This window comes from Labeo rohita, chromosome 14, assembly GCF_022985175.1.
Source record: "Labeo rohita strain BAU-BD-2019 chromosome 14, IGBB_LRoh.1.0, whole genome shotgun sequence".
In the NCBI taxonomy this organism is placed as follows: Eukaryota; Metazoa; Chordata; class Actinopteri; order Cypriniformes; family Cyprinidae; genus Labeo; species Labeo rohita.
This window is the reverse complement of record NC_066882.1, coordinates 3,869,459-3,886,869: the sequence shown is the minus strand read 5'-3', so window position 1 is coordinate 3,886,869 and position 17,411 is coordinate 3,869,459. Positions and strand designations below refer to the sequence as shown.

The 17,411-nt window shown below is 36.1% G+C and overlaps 1 protein-coding gene across 2 annotated transcripts in view; it reads left to right on the top strand.

The window, feature by feature from the left end:
* htr4 (5-hydroxytryptamine receptor 4) overlaps positions 1-17,411 on the top strand; it is a 136,636-nt gene that overhangs the window by 22,158 nt on the left and 97,067 nt on the right. For both annotated transcript variants that reach the window (XM_051128357.1, XM_051128358.1), the window contains exon 2: positions 4,777-4,858. In XM_051128357.1, the coding sequence (XP_050984314.1) occupies positions 4,777-4,858 (82 nt within the window). The remainder of the gene's footprint in view (positions 1-4,776; positions 4,859-17,411) is intronic.

The window sequence follows — 17,411 nt, the reverse complement described above, 5'->3', positions numbered from 1 at the left end:
CATGAAGGAAACGCTGCAGTGTTGCTCTGAGATGCACAAATGTTCTGCTCCATATTAGTATCTTGACAACATTACTGTTTGTTCTCATCATTTCTGGTCAAGTAGGTGAAATATTAGGCAATTAAGCAATTAATACTGCATGTATCTTTTCACCTGTTAACTTTAGTTTGTCAAAATATTGCACCCTTTCCTGCTTACTAAGTCCTTTTCTATAAGATTTCTATATTGAACTTCCACACTTTTTTCTATAGTTTAGACAGCATAAATTAGCAGAACAATATATTTAGTAGTACATTAACCGTGCAATCCATGCTCTTGTTTACATCTGAGTATCGCCAGTATGGCCTCAAATCTGGGTAACTGACCAAATCTTGACGCAAATGCAAACCCTCTATTGAGGATAAACAAATATAACATTAAAACCACGAGTAGGTGGCAGCAATGAGTGATTCAGTGAATCATTCATTCAGACGATTCGTTCAGAACAACTAATTCATTTAGAAACAAAGCAAGTTACTGTCTTCATGAATGTATCATTGACTCAAATGATTCATTCAAAAACAGATTCATTCATGAGGGAAACGCTGCAGTGTTGCTCACAGACGCACAAATGTTCTGCTCCATGTCAAGATACCTTGACAACATTCCTGTTTGTTCTCATCATTTCTGGTCAAGTAGGTGAAATATAAGGCTAATATTTTAATTAATACTTCTTGTATGTATCTTTACCACCTATTAACTTTAGTTTGTCAGAATATTGCGCCCTTTCCTGCTTACTAAAATAGATGGCAATAAGTGATTCATTGAATCATTCATTCAGATGATTCATTCAAAATGGCTAATTCATTTACAAATAAAGCAAGTGACTGTCTTATTAATAGATCATTGAATCATTGACTTAAACGATTCATGCAAAAACAGATTAATTCAGGAAGCAAACGCTGCAGTGTTGCTTTGAGGTGCAGAAATGTTCTGCTTCATGTCAGTATCTTGACAGCATTCGTGTTTGTTCTTATCATTTCTGGTCAGGGAAGTGAAATTTTAGGCTAATATCTTAATTAATACTGCTTGCATGTATCTTTACCACCTATTAACTTTAGTTTGTCAGAATATTGCGCCCTTTCCTGCTTACTAAGTCCTTTCCTTTTCCAATGTGTGATTCATGTGAATCATTCATTCAAGTGATTCATTCAAAACTGATGATTCATTTAGAAACGAAGCAAGTGACTGTCTTTGTGAATGGATTGAATCATTGACTTCAAATGATTAATTCAAAAACTGATTAATGATTAAATGATTAATTCAGGAAGGAAACGCTGCAGTGTTGCTTTGAGACGCACAAATGTTCTGTATTAACTTTTTCATTGGTAAAACAGAATAAAACATATTGTGTCTAAAATGTAACTTACTCAATATAAACAATCTTGTTTGTTGAACTGTTGTGTGAAATTAATATCACATTTGCAATTGTGATCGTGTGTGAAAAACAAAAACCCATACAGGGATATTTTTTGCTTTCGTAACTTGAATTACAGAGACATTTTAACTGCATTCTAAAAGGCTTCATCACTTAGTGAATACTTTTGAACTTTCTAGATAGATGTGTTTTTGATGGTTCATTCTAAAGGGAGTGGCATACTGTATACTGTACTTGATAATGTCAGCTTGTTTATTATTAAAACAACAATTAGATGTTATCAGGTATGATAAATATCACACACCCCTAAGTGGGTGTGTAGTCACTTAAACTTGACAGTGATGATTACATTGCATTCTGGGTGTCAGTGTGTGTATGAGTCAGCCTCTTGTGTGGCTATTTGTACGTTCAGGAAAATGTAAAACACATACTGGCCACTAACCGGGAGAGTTGTGTCCTGTCTGGAGGTGTAACATCCATGTTGGTGGGCTCATGCTGGAATTCTCCTCTCAGGCAGAGATGATGATGATGAGAATCCCACCAGTACAGCCACGTTTACTGTAAACCTTTACCAGACCCCCCTCCCCTCTTTTTTTTTCTTTCGTGTGTGTGTGTGTGTTTCATTTGGGCATGCTTCCCATCTGCAGAGCTGATGTTATTGTGCCAGCATGGATTTATACGTCTATGCATATGCCGAACCCAGACACTTATTGCAGTTACAAATCTCCTTGCTTCAGATGTGAAAGAAAACAGGAGACGATTCATTTGACATGGAGCTCACTCCAGCTGAATGAATCAAACCTCTCATAAGTGCCCTTGGAACTTGAGTGAAGTCTTAAGAGCTTAACCTCATAAATGTTCATGTTAGGTTAGAAGAAAATAGCTATGTTTATTTAATCTTGGCTATATTTCTATTAATATTTATATCTCAGCCTCATGTCATTCCACTGTGAACACGTTTTTATTATGGGGAGATACCAGCCTTCACGGCTCTTCCATTGGTGAAAGCGTAAAGGTCAACTTTGATCACTTGTGCTTTGATAACCAGTCACATTATGGACCTAACGTCATTGAATTTCTGTCAAAGTTGACAGTCAATCAGTGTTTGTGGATTCCTGGGAAATGAATACCCTATACCTAAATGTATTTAAAATACATTTATTTCATGCTAAGTATACTACAAATACATTTACATATTATGTACTTAAAAAAACCTTGCAATTGTGTTTTTAGTATACTAAACTGGTATATTTAAAGTCTGCTAAATTGGAATAACTAATTTTGTACTTATTGTACTTTAATTGTGTGGAAGTAGTGCTGAAGTCCAACTAAAGATATATATTTGATTGTTTTAAAGTAGAACTATTGCAAGTATACTTAAAATATTGTGCATTTAAAGACCAATGTTATTTAAAGGTCATGCAATTCTTATCAATAGTGACATTAAAACATATTTTAGGTTTAATATTAAAAAAATGTGCATTGTGCACAAGTAGTACTCCAAATAAAGTTTTATTAATTAGTATGAAATAAATGCATTTTAAATCTATTACTTTTTTACTAGGGTAAGAAGTGCTGAAATCGGGATCCTACCTGTTTCAAAATTGTAGCTTCTTTCATAAAACAGCAGTTTCTTGGATGTAAACTCCAAAAAATAGATCAATGCTATGCTTTTTAACAGCACACATTTAAGTTTCTAAATAGGGCATCTATTTGATTTTATTTAAATCTTTTTTTAATAACATCTTCAAAATGCATTTATTCAGATTGCTTTGAATCACTATTTATTAAGTTATTAAATATGTACATGGTGAAAATGTGGATGTAATATAGATAGCTAAAATTAGTTCAGCTGTATGAGATTGAAACAAATTGGATTTATTGATAATTAATATAAACCTGGTTATTGTCTATTTGAAACATTGTTTATTAGTACTGTTAGTACTCCGTTTCTTTTATGCATGACTGACAAATACAATATACACCACATTAAGGTAATGTAATACAATGTAATACATCACATCAAGTTAATTGCTTTGGTTATGTTACAGCTTTGTAATCTAAATAGATTGACATTTAATGCAATTCAAATATATAAATCTTAAATTTAGACTTTCCTCACAGAAGCAGTTTTTTTCATTGCACTGAAGCGTCTTCTTTGACATGCATTAAAAAACCAAACCGCCTCAAAGAAGTGCAGAAATGTAGCATTTTGTACTCTTTCCTACTCAATGAATGTGATTGGGAATGGATTCTGTTGAGTTAAGAAAAAAAGTCAAAAAGCACCAAAAAACTTCTAAATACTCTATATTACTCTATATTACTTGTTTGTGATTAATCGACTAAAAGTTGTTCACATGAAAATTTTGCATTCAGATATTGCTCTGTGTTTATGTACACTCAAATATGCCATAAATTAGATGTCGTGTATTGAACATATTTTGGTTGAATTACCCCTTTAAATGTGATTATATTGCTCTTCCTGCCACATGAGAATCCAGGAAAATAGCTATATTCATTTTCAAGAGATTATGTGTCATCATAAAGTACAATACAATACTGTAGGTGACCTAATTTACCTTGACCATGGAGAGTAAAACCTGGTTTTGAATATGGCCATTAAGGTTTTATGTAGGCCTTGAATTTATTGTTTGGCGCGGTGGGGGTTGAGTTCATAACAGACCTGAAGTTACTGGTAACTCCTTAACTCTGTGTTCTCTACGCCCATGCAATCAGCGGTGTTTGTTGAGCATGTAAGTTAAACCAATAACAACTCTGAGTTTATCAGCAGGGTTCCCATGCGATTACAAAACATATAATAACATTTATGTTTAATTTCCAGGCCATGGAATATAAATTCTTTGTGCTCTCTTTTGAGTGCATTCTTTGCGAAGTTTTTTTTAAAACCTTGTGTATAATGGATAACACATTAAAATTCATTGGTCAAAAGGTCTAGGAACTATGCATTGTTTTTCGCCTCTGAAAAATGACTTTTCTAGTACGTTCCTTGTTTTCATATAAGCAGGCTGCTGAGCTCATTTGTCATTTTACCCTCCTCTGTGGCACTTGACATTCAACAACAGTTGTAAAGTTTTCTCTGTCACGTTACAGCCAGTCTCTCACATTGATCCCGGGGTTAATAGATAACACACATCATCCACTGATATATTTTCCTTCCTTTTAAATTTAGACTGACCCAATTTCATTGAGCAGCTATTTTTGTCATCTGAACAGAGAAAATGACAACAGCAAATCATGACAACAACCTGCGTGAAATAAACAGATGATTTACGAGTTAAAACAGATGCTGTGTCCTGACCGCTCCATCACCGTAACCTCTGTTTCTACTCATTTTGCAGGGCCGCTCCGCATCTACGGGTACATGAATCTGAGTTCCACCGGCCAGATGCCTGAGATGGAAGAAGTAGATACCAATGAGAGGTTAGAGCACCAACACCATCATCTGTCTTTTCCTTTAACATGTTATAGGCGACCTCAAAGCCCAGGATGATTTATAAATAGACCTGGTTCATGCATAAATCAATGAAAAGTGTTTTAACCCCACCTGAGGCCTTTGTAGGAATTCACTTGCTTGGTACAACATTGACATACTACCATATGTTCACCTCAACAACCTCTTTTTTTTTTTTGAAATGTCATTGCTGTAAAGCACTGCCTCTCAGAAATCACAGGAATGTGATCTTTCTGGGATTTCTGGGGAGGCTTCTTCAAACATCGGAGGGCTTGAAGGTCTCCAGGGGATTTGAGCCTGTTTGCTCAGCAGGACAGAGGAAATATGGTTTTCTATGTTGGCATCAGCTTTCTCCCTTCCGGTGTCTGCTTACAAACCCCCAGTATCCTGTAACATCACTGAGTCTCACGCCACTAAATGACACAGTAATGACACTTATAAATAGCGCCGAGTGGGTGTTTCTCATCACTCAGCATCCAGTGGTCTTCATGTTGTTGTCAGTGAAGTGTTACGGTGCTGTTATGTTTCTGTTTACATACAGAGTGCTGAGTAAAGGTGTATATATGACCGTTTGTATCACTTGTGGTATTTCTTTCAGTGAGTGTCTTGGCGGACAGCCAAATCCAACATAATTTTATAAATAATACTGTTTTGGTCTCACAGAATGTAGTTTTAAAGGTTAGTTAACTTAAAAATAACAATTAGCCCATTATTTACTCACCCTCCAGGCATCCTAGGTGTATATGTATTCCTTCTTTCAGACAAATCCAATGGGAGTTATAAAAAATTATCCTGATGCTTTCAAGCTTTAGAATGGCATAGACAGGTGTTTCTCTTCATCAGTCCAAAACAAGTCCAGAAAAGTGCATTCATCCATAATAAAAAGTGCCTCATGCAGCTCCGGGGGTGAATAAAGGCCTCCTGCAGTGAATCCATGCATTTTTGTAAGAAAAATTTTAAATGTAATAATGACTTTAATCTAGCTTGCGCCAATTGGTTGTACATGAAAGTAGCTCCGGGCGGATGACATATGATGTTGGCATTGTGCATGCGCTGGTCAGAAATGACAATTGCGAATGCACCGTGGAAAAACTAAAAATCATGTTTACATCAAACAAACAATGGAAAAGCAGCGCAATCTAATAAAAAACCTGCAAAGAACTACTACTGTATGTCTGATATTTCATGTTTGCATCATGATGACATCTGCTGTTCTTTGTTTTTACAGAACATTAATAGTTAATAATAGTCTACTGGTGTTATACCTTCAGTTGTTTTGAATTTGAATTACTTTGACTTTTGAGATTTTTTTAAAGTATTATTTCTGAGTATATAATGTTTATAAGACAAGTTTGTACAAGATGTAGTTGTAGTTGCATCTTTTCTGCAAAAATATTTAACAAGTGATTTGTTTAACATTTACATCATGTTGACAACCTCATGTGTGGTGCACTTGGAATAGACTTTTCTTTAACTAGAGGTTTAATAAAAAACAAGTTACTTGAATCATGTTGTAGTTACATTTTCAAGTTGACTGGCTAAAAATCGTTGAAAAATAAAAAAATCAGTCAAAAGTTCTGAAGAATTCAAGATTATAATATTTTGCCATATCGCCTAGCCCTTGTTGTTTTTTTTTAAATGTTATTATTCAATAAATAATATTTTACATAAATGATAGTATTAAGTAGTAATAGTATTTAGTATTGGGAAATAGTTTAATTATTCTGCCATTAAATGGCAACAAGAGACTGTTTTTATAAGTGAGTCAGCAGTAAAGACTTTTTTTGTTTTGAAAGAGACTGAAACACGGTTGTAAACAGGGTTATTTTTACTTCCAACAACAGTTTGTAAAATGCAGCCAGTAAATGCACTGAGAGGCGTTGTCATCGGAAATCACTTTTAACATATGAAAGGATAGTACGACAAAGATAACGCTTATCTCAGCGGACATTGAAACTAATGTTTTATTGTGAATATGACATTGAGCTGAAGAATGAATGTTGAACAAGATGCAGGTAATCACACTCGATCTCTAATAATACTCTACAGTACTAATACAGTAAGCTTTAATAGAGAGATTGCACTTATGTCACAATTTGGCCATTTACCCGGATTCACGGCCATATTGGTGATACTCGGATGTGAACAACAGCATGGACTGAGTGGTTAATGCTTTACTGAATATACTGTTCTGCTAATTTATGCTGTCCAAGCAATGGAAAAAATGTGTGGAAGCTCCTAAATCATATAGAAAAGGACTTAGTAAGCAGGAAAGGGTACAATATTTTGACAAACTGTAGTTAATAGGTGGTAAAGATGCATACAAGCATTAATTAAGATATTAGCCTAATATTTCACCTACCTGACTGAAAATAAGAACAAACACGAATGTTGTCAAGATCCTTGCACTGTAATCCTGGTTCAGTTTGGCCAACCACTAACGCCTTTTGTTCCTCAGACAGTTTTTTGCACTCTTCTCCTTGATTTCTCAAAACTTTTGGGAGTTTGTAGTACTCCTAATGTTTTTCCCTGTCCAACCGTTTAGTACAGCCCAAAACATGACGATAATTGACCATTTTCAGCAGCAGTAATCAGCAAAATATGCGAGTTTGATTCAGTTCAGTGGCATTGTTTACATACAGTGCTGTCAATATGGCCGCTTGATGAAAAACACTCTATGCAGTATTACAATAAGATTTCAATGAAGCAACACAATGTTTGTAACTGTCAACTTCAGATTTTAATCTGTGGTGGAAGGAAGTAGTTCTGCATACAGAGTTACACTGTTGATGGACTCTTTTGTTAGTATTGCGTTTTTAAATTCCACTACTAAATTTGAAATGTGAAAAAAGAAAGGGAGATTTATTCAGGAATTATTTTTATTCTTGCAGCCCAAATGAAAGTACGATAAAGCAAGACGAGCTCCGGCGGCAATCCAGCTCTCGGTGAGTCGGAGTTCTAGCGTGTCTAACAAAGCTGTCAAATCCCCTGTTGAGGAAACACAACACCGCAGTCTGAGTGTGTGATCATCACTGCACCCGCAGCGTAACACTTCATCGTGGAGGACGCATTGTCTCTCCAAACATTCTCATTCATACCGGCAAACATCGCTGATATCACCGTGCGCTCGATATCTCAATAAACCACATGGCAATATCCTCCTCCTTTGAGTAGCTTATCAGCAGAATGTCCCTCTCTCTGGGGAAGGCCGTACTCCTTATCCCTCTGTCACTGCGTACGGCGCTCTGGATCACCAGTCTTCTTGAAGAATCTCTCCTGAGTGTCTTGGAAGTGACTGCAGTTTATGCTGAAGAAGACAGCAGAGGTTATTCCGGGTCTCTGGCATGCTTAGACGAGGAATTCTTTGATGTTGTGTTTTGAGACTATCATCGCATGGTAACGTTAATCAGAGCAGGCATAAATTTAGAAAGAATGATGGGTACCAATGCATAATTAAATTTAAAGATCATCATTTTATCGTTAGACCCTGTCGCCTGCGTCATCGTGAGAGGTGAATCCCAGCGTGCAAGATGTTTCAGTTGAATCTATGTTAATGGGTGTTTCAGTGTTTTTGAGGCACTGTTATTTCCCATAGGTTGATTTTTGTTAAAACGTATAAAACATATTTTATTTTATTTTATTTTACAGTAGTCAACATTTGAAGTGGATCAAAAAAGTTTATCAAAGTTGTCCTAACACAAGAACGCGTATCGTTTTGGTTTTAGGACAACTTTGATGAAAGTTTTTTGATCCACTTCAAATGCTGATTGTTACGCAGAGCAAACTGGAGAGTTTTTGCAGTGATATTTATTTATGTATTTATTTATTTAATATGCTTGTTATATAGAAATCACACTGGACAGTTTTGGAGAGTTTTTTTGCAACAACATTTATTTATTTATTTATTTATTTGCTTGCTTTCTATTACATTTTGTTTATTAGCTTGCTTGCAATTACGTTTTAATTTAATTATTTATTTATTTATTTACCTACAGTGACAGTTATTTGTTTAGTTATTTATGTATTTATATTCAATTACGTTTATTTATTTATTTGTTTATTTATTTGCTTGCTTGTAATTACATTTTACTTATTTATTATCTTGCTTGCATTTTATTTTATTTTAAATTTTATTTTATTTTATTTTATTTTATCCGCTTGTTATATCCAGATCACACTGGACAGTTTTGGAGAGTTTTTGCAATGGCATTTATGTATGTGTTTATTTATTTATTTGTTTGTTTGTTTATTTATTTGCTTGTGATTACATTTTATTTATTAGCTTGCTTGCGATAACTTTTTTATTTATTTATTTATTTATTTACCTACATACCTACAGTGACATTTATTTTAGTTATGTATTTATATGCAATTACATTTTATTTATTTATTAGCTTGCTTGCAATTACTTTTTATATTTATTTATTTTATTAGGAAGGAAAATAAAGGAGGAAATAAAGAAAAATCTATCTTTTTTATTGTTACATAAAACCAGTGAAAACAAGTCCGTTATTTTTTTTAACTTCAAAGTTTTTAAACTGTAATTTTTATTCTTGTCACCAAAGAAATATATATCAAACATGACATGTAATTTGATATATGGAGAAAACGATGTTTCAGAAAAATGAGTCCTTCTGCAATGCAAATATTGTCCACTGTTGCTTTTAAAAGACAAATTAAATAACACATGGCAGTGTGAAAAGTGTTTCAGTAGAGATTATTTTCCATCCCAGAGCACCAATAGAAGAGATGCCTTGAAGCGAACATTAAATGAGAATGAAGGACTCAGACAAGAGGATGCTCTTCCATCCTTTCTCTGCGTGAACATGTTCAGACATGCTATTTTAGAGATGCCACGGCCTTTTGATCTCCGCAACTCAACCTGCAAATTACCCCACTGTTGTGAACTTTACTATTGAAGCGACCTGTGAACTGCTGCTATGAGCGGGGCGACGGGTCTTTGATATAGACGACCTGACTCCCTCCTAACGAGATGCAGTCCAGAGAAGTCATGCACAATTTATGCCCCCGTCTGAAACCGCACGTAAACTCTCTTGTTCCATACAACACAATTGCGTTACACACGAATAGCCCTGCTTTATATATGATCTCTATAACTAAAGGTGCACGGTCTCTGGTGTTTTACGTACATTTCTGTGTTAGCCGAGGCAGAAAGACCAGAGATCGAGCACCTTGGTGTGAGCTGGCGCTTCTTCAGCGGCCCTGAGCGGTCAGAGCGAGGCCTCGGGGGACAGGGAAATCCAGCGCTGCTCAAACGGGAGCCCTGCTTTCTTGGATTATCTACTGGATCTGCTCGACGGCGATAAATCCAGCCGGGCACGTAGTCCACCTCGCCCTGGAGATTTCCAGCTGAAATAATGATAGTGTGGTCAGAAACAAACAGCAGCGAGTCTTTGATGCTAGTTTTGGAGGAATGATTTAGTTTAGCTGATCAAAAGATTAGTTGTTACAGCACTTTATAGTCTCAGGCAACATGGTGATTAATGTAGGCCTCTCTGTTGAGATGATGTTTTTACTTTTTCTGAAGAAAATGTGTGCGGCGTTCGCCTACGATGTGAGGCAGTTTTGGGTGTCTTCCAGGTCTTTGCTAAGTGATTTCAAGGGTGTTTTTGGTAGTCGCAACTAGGAGTTTGCTTAGTGGCTCTTGGTGTAAAGATGATATTTTGATGATATATTTTGGCTCTGTAAATCTCTAGGAGTTTGTTCAAATCATTATTGAAATTCTGTTTAATCCCAAATTGTTTCCATCTAAGTAAGCTGTCTTTCGTCTTTGGATCGGCCAGTAAAACAAACTGCATGTCTTTTCTAAAAACGTTTTAAGAAGTTAGTGAAAGTATGTGGTTTATTCCTGGTCGCAGACATATCTTGTGGGAAACTAAGCACAGAGTCAACACATCATGTTTTAACGCAGTAAAAAATACATTTTGGAGCAAAGAGGAAACTGACAACACACCGACAGACAAGACAGAGCAGGTTACTTTTGGTATGAAGCTTTAAATTTTGTGTTTTTTAAGAAATTCAAGAAATTAATACAGTTTTTGGCTATTTAATGTGTTGTAAAAGATTGCTGCAGTGCCTCTGTTTAAGCAGCATGTGAACCAGTCAGCTCTTCCTCTTACTGTTTATAGCTTGAAATAAACATGAATAAACATCAGCAGGTATCTCGTTTCAACCGTTGAAAGATGTCAATACACGCCATTTTTCAAGTTCAAGTTCACCGACGTTAATTTACTATCCTGTCTGGTTTGTTTTTTTGGCCGAAATGGCAGATTAGGCATTATGATTGGTTGGATCGCCTGTCAGTCACACTCATGTGACCTGTCAAGATTTATATGTGGCAGAGATGTTTCAATAAATTAATTATAGACTGTTTAAACATTATATGTTTACAGCAGAAGTTTTATGTTTTATTACAGGTTTCACATACTTTTTTAGTGCTATGATGCAGTTACATGCCCCAACAGATCTACTGCAGTACATAAATCTGCAGGCTACCGCATACACACATACACCCATTTACCTTCCTAAGCCTAACACATGTCAAAAGTGGAAGTTGTGTATGTTTTATAACAGGTTTGGCATACTTCTTTTTGTGGAGCGTTGACATATTCACATGGCCAGAGCCCCTCACAATGATGGCTATTGTAGGGCCCTATGAAATCCATTTTATTTTTGCCCAAATTCCATTTTTCCCATTTTAATTTTACTGGATTTGTTTTTTTTCTGTTTTAAAGTGCCCCTATTATGGATTATGAAAGGTTCATATTTTGGTTTTGGGAGTTATGCAAAGTCAAAGACTTTCATTGTCTTATGCATTTATTTTTCCCTTATTTGCTCAACGACTCCCAAACGATTCGCTCAACGATTCATTTTCTCCTTTGCGTGATGCTAATCTGCAGTGATTGGTCCGATGACCCAGTCTGTTGTGATTGGTGTACTGCATGCAGCGCATTTTGGAAACGGAACGCCCATTATCATTACATTTAACACCCATGCAGCCATGGTATATGCGTTAGCTCAACACAGAGATGTATTGATAAAGCACTGCAGTTTGTACACCAACGTATTGCTCTATTCTTTATCATAACTCCAAGTAATAACGACAAACATTCACTATTCATTGACACATTTCTGGACAAATGCGAGCTGCACGATATGTATTTTGCATGCTATAGAGTACATTTTTTAAAGAATTACTCCACTTTGGAATAAAAATTTCCTGATAATTTACTTACCCCCATGTCATCCAAGTTTTTGTTGAGTTGCAAAGAAATTAAGTTTTTTATGGAAAACATTCTATGATTTTTCTCCATATAGTGGACTTTAATGGTGCTCAACGGATTGAAGGTTAAAACTGCAGTTTCTGTTCAGCTTGATCCCAGCTGAGGAGTAATGGTCTTACCTAGCAAAACGATTGGTTATTTTCTTAAAAAAATGTATATTTATACACTTTTTAACCACAAATGCTCGTCTTGTCTAGCTCTGCTAGAACTCTGTGCACTCTGGTTCAAGACAGGGTATGTCGAAAAACTCCCATCTCATTTTCTCCTCCAACTTTAAAATTGTCATACATTGCTGTTTTACCTTTTTTGTAAAGGGTGTTTGACCCTCCTTGCACGTTCACTTTGTAAACACTGGGTCGGTGCTCCTGCAGCGATGTAGGACAAATGTGATGCAATCTAGGAAAACCCAACACATGGTGAAATTTGACCTTTTTTAGGTTTTTGATACCATATGAAAGCTTTCCAAAACTGTTTTTATTTTGTCCATAGCTTGAACGTAACCAAAGTTATGGCTATCTTAAGTTGGCTGATAGCAATGGTTTTCAGGAATGGAAATTTGAGAAAAACACCTTTAAAGTGAGACAGCTTTTACTTTCACTTTACGGGTTTACAGGAGCTGTCTGTCAAGTTAGGAGCGCTATACTACATCATTACACAAACAGACTAACTTTGTTTATATAATTGTTATATTCCGTGTCATTAGGCATCGCGGAAATCATATGGCCCTGCTATTGTACCAGCCATGTAAAAATGTTTGTATAACAACTGCTTTTAGACCCTTCACTATTTTTTTGTTTCAAATGTGGGTCTAAATGGGTTAAATATGAGCAAAAGTAATAGTGATGCTTGCCTCAGAATACACCACAGATTGTTATAGTGGCTAAACAGTGTGAAATTAATCCGTTTTTGGTAAAATGTAAATTATACATACTTCACAAAACGAATCTAGCCTTATAATTTAGAAGCTGTGCTTAAACTGCTTTAACCATGTGTGGTGAACCAGACAACAGATTTATTAACAAGGCTTCCCTTCATCTTATCTCTAAATGGATGTTATATGTAACACCGATAACACTGATGATATGGAGTGTGCTTTTACTCAGCATGACAAGATGAATGACCCAACATCTCTACAGCAGCACATAAATCTATAGGCTGCTGCACAGATTTACTTGTTTCAAATGACTCTAACATGTGTGAAAAGAGGGAGAAAATCTGAGCTTTGACATGTTTTCAAACACCTCATCAAGGGTAAAGGTTTCTGACAGCCCTCCGAATACGTTTAGCGTTGACGACATGACATCTGCAAATGCCTGTAAATTACCCAGAAATATGATGCTTACAAGCCCTGAATGATCCGCATTTGAGTCCATGCCAGTCATCCTTTGGAGATCCGCACTCGTTCACATTCATCCCGAAAGACGCTTTTGTCCTCACGGATGGAAGAGTCACATGCGCCCTCAGAAAAGGCACGAATGACACGTAGCCCGACCCATTCCCAGGTGCAAGTTATTAACAGATTTCCCATTTAATTACTGTCAGTCCGAAAAACGGGCTGAAAAAATAAATAAATAAATGACGATTTAGAATAATCAGGAAACATGTTTCCCAATGCGAGCCTATTGGATGGAATCAAAGCGATTCAATTCCATTGAGATGCCGTATTCATTGAGGGATGCGGAGTGTTCATCTGCAAATGGAACTGGGGAAATTACATCACACCTTGGATGTATGGAGAGCGAGCACTTCGAAAAGTGTGCTCGTGGTCTCGCGTGTATTTTCTAATTCACCTGAAATGCTTCGCCTGAGGAGTTCAGCAAATAGCGCGTCGCTCCAGTGAAACCAGCCTGATGTAGATCATGTGATCAACAACCTTGAAGGCACTGAATTTATATCCTTTAAAACACTTTGCCTTAATATATTATAACATGTATTATATAGAATCTACACTGATTTACTGTACGTCAGGAGTATTTGCCCTCACTCCCGGTTCTGAAGGTCGTGTACATTGTGTGTGTGGCCTTTCATATGATTTTATTTGCTATGGCCGAATGAGGTCTGAAACTCACTGACCTGTGGAATATATCTAATGCATAGTCACTATCGAAGCTCCGAAAGCCACAGATGATTTGTTCAGCATGGTCACTGCTGATTTCTCTCATGATTCTGCAGGGTGTCTGCTCACTTATTGGTCTTGGAAAGAACAGAGGCAATTGTCAAATAGGAAATAAGAATAAGCAAAGGCCACGGCTAGCAGCGCATGATTTATTGGGGTGGCGTGTCAGAATAAATTGCGATGTTTTCCAAAGTTTGCTTTGGGCAAAGTTTGCAAGGTGAAGGAAAATTTCCCTGGCTTTCCAAGTTGGGAGCATGACAATGCAAGAATCATGGTGGAAGAATGTCAATTGGTGTGGGCCATAATTTAGTTTATCTTGTCAATGTTAGCTCTGCACTTTAGCTTATTGTGTACTGTAGATGAAGAATAGTGATTTGGCTTGCCAGAAACACATTAGATGTTTTCTAAGGTGTTAGGCGTGTGCGACAATTCATTTTCTCAACAGCTAAGGTGACCATGCATTCTCTTTTTCCTGGACCTGTTTCTAAACTGCCTAAAATGTCTGGGTTTTGGCTTTGTTTACCTATTGACGTTCTCTCTACAGTCCTCATATATTATATGCACGCATACTTGCATCGCTTACACTGTTTTCCGCCTTTTCACGCACGGTTGGTCGATATGTACAATGCATGCACGCTATTGGTCAAACCACTTTTCAGTCCTTACCTTCAGCAAGTGTGAAAACAATAGGAAAACAAAGCCAAACTCAGTCGGTCACCCTACAATATAGTGCAAAAGTTGAGTTTTGGAAATAAAAACTCCAAAGGAAGACTGATTTTTAACAACAACTGATAAACATTTAATAACAGACCTGTTATGAGCTCTCTGGTTGTTAAAAACTACACTACCAATAATGCTGTACAGAAAATTTCACCAATCAGAGTCAGAGCAAAGCGAGACAAAAGAGCTATTTAGTTCCGCCCACTCCCATAAAGTATCACAAATTATGTAATCGAGTCAGTTTTACACTCTCTCTCGCTCTCTTTCTCTCTATATATAATATGCATATTTCTTTCTAGTTCTTTCCACCATTAAACCTTTAGGAACAGTCTTGTACCTCTGTCTTTTTGTCCAATTTTCTTTTACAGCTGAAGTCAAAAGTTTGCATCCCCTTTCAGAATCATTAAAGATGTTAATTATTTTACCACATTATTCTACCAAAATAAGAGGGATCATACAAAATGCATGAATTTAGTACTGACCTGAATAACATAATTCACATAAAAGAATTTTACATATAGTCCACAAGAGAAAGTAATAGTTAGACGGTATAATTTGAGATCTATCTTTTCACACTGAGGACAACTGAGGGACTCATATACAACTATTACAGAAGGTTCAAACACTCACTGATGCTCCAGAAGGAAAAACCATGCATTAAGAGCCAGGGGGTGAAAACTTTTTAAAATTTGAGGATCAGGCTAAATTTAAATTATTTTGTCTTCTTGGTAACATGTAACTGTCTACTGTGGCCACTAAACGAACAGTACTAAACAAACAAATATAATATTTAGGCAAAATCAGAAATATTAGCACATCTCCATTCTGTTCAAAAGTTTTCACCCCCTGGCTCTTAATGCATGGTTTTTCCTTCTAAAGCATCAGTGAGCGTTTGAACCTTCTGTAATAGTTGCATATGAGTCCCTCAGTTGTCCTCAGTGTGAAAAGATGGATCTTAAAATCATACACTCATTGTTGGAAAGGGTTCAAATACACAAAAATGCTGGAAAACCAAAGAATTTGTGGGATCTGACGGATTTTTCTGAAAAACAGCAAGCAATTTAACTGTTCAGGACAAACAAGGGAATCATGAACAACTATCACTAAACAAAAAAACACAGCTGTGGATCATTCAGGTAAAAACACGGTATTAAGAATCAAGTATATGTAAACTTTTGAATGGGGTCATTTTTATAAATTCAACTATTATTTTCTCTTGTGGACTATATGTAAATCTTTTTATGAAAAAAGTACTGAAGTACTAAATAAACAGTAATATGCATTTGTATAATTGTCTTATTTTAGTAAAATAATTAACATTTTTAATGATTCTGAAAGGGGGATGCAAACGTTTGACCTCAACTGTACCTGTTTGCTTCAATTCAAAGTTTGTAATGTTGTGATTCTCCTTTAACAAAGGCTGTTTTAAAATCTCTATTAGAAAAATGAAAAAAAAAAAATACATAAAGAACCAAAGCTGTTAAAAAATTTGGCAGGCATTGTTGTACTCAATATTGCTTCAAATGAAGCAGTTTATTATTTTAGAGCCATGTGATCTTGACGTTGTAAAATAATTTATTAATCACACCTTAACTTGCAAGAGTTTGTGGATCTTAAACTTAGTTTGCCTAGTTAAAAAATGCACAGATTCTGACCATATTAGGGTTTATTAGGACAATTTGCTTCGCTGTTGCACATTTAGAATTGCAAATGGCTGCTTCCGCGAGGGTCAATTGTTCATTGATCTTGGTAAATTCACACCGTGCACTTCGTGCATTTAATCAGCATATTTGTCCTTCACGAGTGTTGCTGTGAAATCAGAACACGCTGATTCCTGTTTGCACAGAGAATTAATGAAAATGAAGGGCCTTAGTTCAAGTTTAGATTGTCAGCGCTTCGACTCTTGGACACTTTCCCGGCAATTGAGGACAAATTTCCTTCCAACCTTCATATCACTAGCAACTGAATAACAACAGGTAGGGCTGAATGCGTGACGTGCCAAACAACACGAACACTTGAAACGGCTGGGCTTTGAGAGACCTGTGCTTTTTCACCGGCAGCCTTTGTTCCTTTTTTGGTAGATAATATATTTTTTTGGAGAAATAATACACAGGGCTGCAAAACGTCACTGTCTGGCATTAAACGTCTCTGTATATAATAAATAAAACAGAGATTGTAACCCAAAAAAAAGTTACTTCCCCTTTTTTGGCTGCCTTGGTATTTTAAATGTTTTCTTTTACTGGACAAAGTAATAGTTCGTTAAAATAGTAGTGCTTATGAATCCTACAATTATATAATAAATAGTTTATTATATAATAAGTAGATGAGGAGGACTTGAGTTTAACTTGATCTGCTGCCATTGTACTCACAAAAAAGCATGTT